The sequence below is a fragment of the Crocodylus porosus genome, unplaced genomic scaffold (genome assembly GCF_001723895.1).
Source record: "Crocodylus porosus isolate Cpor-Errol unplaced genomic scaffold, CroPor_comp1, whole genome shotgun sequence".
Taxonomy (NCBI): Eukaryota; Metazoa; Chordata; order Crocodylia; family Crocodylidae; genus Crocodylus; species Crocodylus porosus.
The window spans coordinates 1,795,509-1,801,045 of NW_017728906.1; the positions used below are offsets into that span (position 1 = coordinate 1,795,509).

At 40.3% G+C, this 5,537-nt stretch overlaps 1 protein-coding gene across 4 annotated transcripts in view; it reads right to left on the reverse strand.

Moving 5' to 3' along the window:
* The window catches only part of CUNH3orf52 (chromosome unknown C3orf52 homolog), an 18,393-nt gene extending 14,368 nt beyond the window's left edge, over nucleotides 1-4,025 (reverse strand). The window contains exons 1-2 of one of the 4 annotated variants that reach the window (XM_019528586.1): nucleotides 3,944-4,025; nucleotides 2,397-3,635 (exon numbers count right to left, since the gene is read on the reverse strand). In XM_019528586.1, the coding sequence (XP_019384131.1) occupies nucleotides 2,397-2,537 (141 nt within the window). In that variant the 5' untranslated portion in view covers nucleotides 2,538-3,635; nucleotides 3,944-4,025. Of the gene's footprint in view, nucleotides 1-2,396 lie in introns of all 4 variants that reach the window. The other 3 variants (XM_019528588.1, XM_019528587.1, XM_019528585.1) reach the window with 3 other exon arrangements.
* Between the last annotated feature and the right edge of the window lie 1,512 nt (nucleotides 4,026-5,537).

Consider the following 5,537-nt stretch of genomic DNA (forward strand, 5'->3'; position numbering starts at 1 on the left):
CTTGCTCAGAAAAAAAATGCCTTTTTTTCCTTTTATTTTCTTTTTTTTTTTTTTTTTTTAAGTTTTAGGGGGTTTGGTTGTAGCCGTGTTGGTCTAAGGACATAGGCAGGCAAGGTTCTTTTGGCAGATATGGTATCTTTGATTAAACTAAATAAATAGTTGGAAAAAAGTTCTTTGTGACCTTCTGGGCACAAATACCCTTCTTCAGGCATTGGGAGACTCTGCTGTTGTTCTGAGTTCTCCAAGGTAGAAAAGAAGCTAAAAGTGTGACAAGAAACCTGTGAAAATGAAAATGGGTGAAAGTTCAAAAGATGTCGTAGATTTCATAGACATTAGGTCTGGAAGAGTTCCCATTAGGGATCATCAGGTCCAGACCCCTGGCCCCAAATGGCAGGAAGTCAGCTACAATGGGTAGAGATAGGAGGGGAGGGGGAAGGAGGGGAATGTAATGCAAATGGTACGCTTCAGGCAGGTACCTGCTGAATCAGATGTCAGGCAGGTTGTCATATGTCATAAATCCAATGTCTATATTAAGTCCATGATTTTTTGTATCCAGTAGATTTATTCAGTGAAGTTTGTAAACTTGTCAACATAAGGTGTTTTGTAAATTCCCTTTGAGGATTATAACTGAAAGATTGGAGAGGGAATGATTGTCTTGTGAGAGGTGTATATGCACAGGTAACTGGATATTTTTATTTTTGATGGATTTTCAATGTGTTCATTTTGGTATGCAGGTCTAATTTCTCAGCTCTAATCCCAAAGGGAACTTACAAAGCACATTTCACAGATGAGCCCATTGAGATAGGGAGTTGTGATAGGAGTTTGTAAAAAATAAAAACAAATAACAACAACTGTTTACAGATAGATTCACACCACTGGATGAATTAACATTTGGTAGGTTTTCCCCTTTTAGGAAAGAGCTTCAAGAATAAGGAGAAAATTAGTGGGGCATGCTATAGGGCATATTTACCTGAAGGATATATTTTAATTTGAACATTTAAATACGCAGCTGAATTTAACACTGAAAATTAATAGGAGTTTGGTTTTTAAAGAAAGTTAAGAGAGCTTTCAAATCAATACTTTGCACCCATGTCTCATGTTTTATCTGCCAATTATGTTTACTAATTGTTGCTTGAAACAATTCTGTAAAGTCAGCAGGCATAGTTCCCATTTTAAGTTTGGGGAAACTAAGGAAAACACTTGCCCAAGGACAGAATTTCTACTTCAGTTTCCAGCCATTTGCTAAAGCCATTACAAAAATGCTGCTTTCACTAAACATGTGTACACCAACATGACCTCAAGTACGCACTCAGGTCTGACCCCTCCCTACAGAACAAACACACACCCTCTACTTATGAGAAACTGATGTGTCAGAGGTCTGGGTGGAGAGTGGCTGTGGAAAGTTTCGCAAAGCTTTCGAGTGAGATATACTGGAGCAGATCAATATGAGAAATGCCCAAGGAGCCAGGAGTAATAGTATCCACAACAATATATATTATTAGTCTGCTGACTAACAAATTGTTCAGTGGAGTTAGGGCCATATACATTCAAACAAAACCTTACTTCCAGTAGTCTGACAGGTAAGGGACCCAGACTGGGATTTAAAAACCTGGATTAAAATTTGGCTGTGTCACAGCCTGAGAGAGAGAGATTGTTTTTCACCCAAACTGAAGCCTGGGAGTCACTGAAACTTCTCAGTCTCCTCATGATACAAATTAATAAACTCTGTAGCACCTGCAAGCTGTGACCACAGACAGGCCCAGTCTAGAAATCTGCTGTGCTGTTATTTGGACAAATATAAATACATTTATATTTTGTTTGGTGATGGGTTTTATCAATTGATATTGATCATCTCTAATTGTCATTGCTTCCAGTTCCATACAGAACATTAAGTTGTATACTAAAGGACAATCAATAAGTAATTTAGACCCAAATATGATTTACATTGTGGGAGAGGACAAATTTTTCAAAAATCCCACTACTAATGTCTTTTCCTGGTATTCTATTTCTAAGTGTAAAAATGGTTTGAATTTCAATATCTTTTTCACATATGCAATGCAATACTACATCAGAAAAGGAAAGTGAAACTAATAAAATAAACGGGCTGCTTTCCCTTCGCTCAGGAAAAATGACAAAAGAACTTTATTCTCAAAATCCTGCTGCCATCCTAGCAGGTGTCATTAACAGAGGTGAGAAAAAAACAAAACTAAGCCTCAAAACCTTGCTTTTAAAGTATAAGAAAACATTTAGAGGCAAGTGGCATTTAAGCATAAGTGAACAAAAATTGTTATGAAATAGTTTTACAAAAAGCTCCCATGACCCTGAAATGCTCCTTTACTTCATTTCCTCTGCTTAGGTAACATCTTTATAAGCAAAAATCAAATGACAAATCCTACCTTACTTTTTGTAGATTCTTCAGGATTAAGTGGGTCCTTACTTTTTGCCTCATCTTCATCTTCATTCGGTTCTGCTCTTGCTTCTTGTAATTCAATAACCTGATAATCCTGCTTAGGAACATGGTCATTCACAGTTTCCATGTCACTGTGAGAAACTGACTTTAAGGCAAGTCCCGAGAAAAAGCTCACTTCTTGTTATGGTCACGGTTATCTCAGTATCTGTTTAGCAAGGAAGTTTGAGGCATTGACAGCGAGGTCAGCATAGTTAAACAGGCAAGGGATATTGCAACTATGACAAACAAGGGGAAATCCATCTGCGAGTGTACTCTCTGCAAAGGAAAGGGATGGGACAAAAGTCTTGACTCTGGAAACAGGCTCCCATTCTCTAGCTGTGCAATACAAGATTTTCCAGTTTGGCTACCTCACTACATCAGCCCTCAGCAAGCATGAGCAGGCAAGTGACCCTGGGGCAAGAGAGTGTCCCTGATAAAACAACCAAGCAATACTAAAACAACTACAGTTTGTATTCCCAGCATCCACCACCCCACAACAGGACAAGCAAGCAAAATCCTCTCTGTGTCACAAGCATCAGTTACTGGAGTGCACACATTTGGTATCCCGCTTGTACAAGGTAAGTTGACTGGAGAGTCATACTGTGCTCCATGTTACTTAATCTTAGACCGGAGATGCCCTTTGCTGTCACAGACCCTATTAGAAGGCTGCCATGGGGAGCATGTGTTTGGAGACAGGAGGGCTCAAAATTTGACCTTGACAGGGCTCAAGACCGTCAGTTTGCCTACATAAGTAAACTACTGTAAAAGAAGGTAGGATGCATATCTACAGTATAATGGCTGCTTCGTCATGTGAAACCTTAGGTCGCAGCACCTTTGGGCTACACAACTGAACCCAGCTCCCAAGTCCCCTGTTTTTTTTCTCACTATGCCAAGGTGCTCTCTGTGCACCCCCACTCCCTTTTGTCCCCAGACCTTCCTTTCCTTCAATGCCAGTTTGGTATGCCATAAGTATTTCTTTTTTTTCCTCTCTCCAAAATACCTTTCTTCCACATGGCTGAAAAAAGTTTGGCAGAGGACTGGTGCTTATTCTTATGTTCAGTCTCTCTGAAGGTCCCTTCCACACTGAAGTGTGGGGGGGAGTTAGTGCATGAGAAAGAAGTTAAGAAAAAGAGAAGTTTCTTTCACCCACCTCTCCCTTCCCCCTGCTGGCTAAACATCCAGCTCACTGCAGGTAGAGCAGAAGTAATGTTAAGTGTTAATGGCTTTCCAACTTCCATCACACTTACAATATAGTTATGCCCACTGATTCTTTCAAAATCAAGATTCCTGGTTTTCAGGGATCAGCTTTCAAAGCTAGCTACACATCCATCCATCCATCCATCCATCCAGTCATACAGCTGCCATCAAGCTTGATTGTAGTCTTGCTTTCCTTGTCCAAAACCAGAAAGACCCTTTAAAATTATGCACCACCTTTTCCCTTAAATGACGTCAAAGAGCTCAGCAGAAGAATGAAGTGCAAGTTATGTGTCTTACTTTAGGATGTTGATTCAAGTCATTTCTACCTGAAATGGTCTCCCGGAACGTTTTGGTACTCCTGTCAGATCCGAGTTGCTTAATCCAGTGACTAGTTAGAAATCCAGTTCCAGTGAAATAGGAAAGGTGACCTGCTTAACATCTTTCAATCATTAACTTGTGTAAACTTTATTAAGGTTGACTTTATATTTCTCTCATCCAACAAGATGGAAGTTAATTCATTTCACAACTGGAGAGAGACAGGCTTGCATACAAATTCCCGAAGCCAGTTATGTTCCTTGGTTCTGTTTCGACCAAGATCCATGCTTTGTGGTCCATAAACTATAAAAGGAATGACCTGAAACCATTAACCTAACAACCCCTCCTCTCCATTTCAAAGGAAACCGAGAACTGAAATTGAACTTTGTCATCCAGGTCTGTGATTAACCTACACCATAAGACAAGAGCCTTGTTACAACCTTAGAAAAACAAAGAGACTCTAAGCTGTCAGTACACCTCTGAGTATTCCAAGAATTCAGACTACACATTTGTAGTGGTACAGAAAAACCAAAACACTTAAATCACTGCATTTTCATAAAGTTTATTTATTAAAACATAGGAAGGAAGGAAGTGATAAATTATTCAAGAAGAACAAATACATTAGTTGGATAATTTTACGATTTTTGATACCTTTAAAGTTTAGAAAATTGGGGGGGTCATATTTGGTGTAAAATTAGAGGAAAAGCAACACACACTTTAATATGTCAACTATATTAAAATCAGTCTTAGACGCTGGGATTATGTACTAACCACATATGATTAGAACTCCTATCCAGTACTTACACAAAATTTACAAAAGACACCTTGCACAAAATATACTGTAACACAAGTCAGATTGTAGAAATGAGTTTAAGAAGAAATAAGAGAGACAACAAAGATGAATGAGATACTGAGTGAGATTTTTAAAGCTGTCTAAGAGAGTTAGATAAATCTGTTGATAAAATTAATGAACGTAACATCTTCTGGACAGCTTTGGATACCGTGAATTAGGACTGTTATACGGATATTAGTAATGGACAAAAAAAGATCGTGATCAATTGGGTACATAGAAAACTACTAGAGGTGCACCAATATAATCAGCCTATATCATATCAGCACTGATAAAAGGAAAATTGACATTATTAGCGATCACCTTTTTTTGGCCAGTGCAGCTGATAATGTCATCAATAAAAGCCATGTGCATGTGCACACCTGCAGCACTCAAGCAGTCAGGAATGCAGCCTGGCAGCTTGGAGAACAGCATCTGGCCAGTAAATCTATGGGGGAAGAAGGGGCATGGGAGTACAGATCGAGGCCCCCACAGTGAGGGAGGGAGTGGGTCTGGGGCAGGTGCTGCCCAGCTGGGGCAGGGTGGAGTGGGGTGTGCGATTGAGCTGTGGGTAGCTCCTCCAGGAAGGGAGGACTCTCTGCTGCTGTACATACCTCTGGGGGAGGCATGGGGGGGAATATGCCCCCCCGGATTGTGCTCAGGGTAAGGGTGGGCTGCAGGCTGCGCTGGCCTCTTCCTGGTGTGGGCAGGCTGGGCTCATCTGTGCAAGGCAAGAGGCAGTAACAC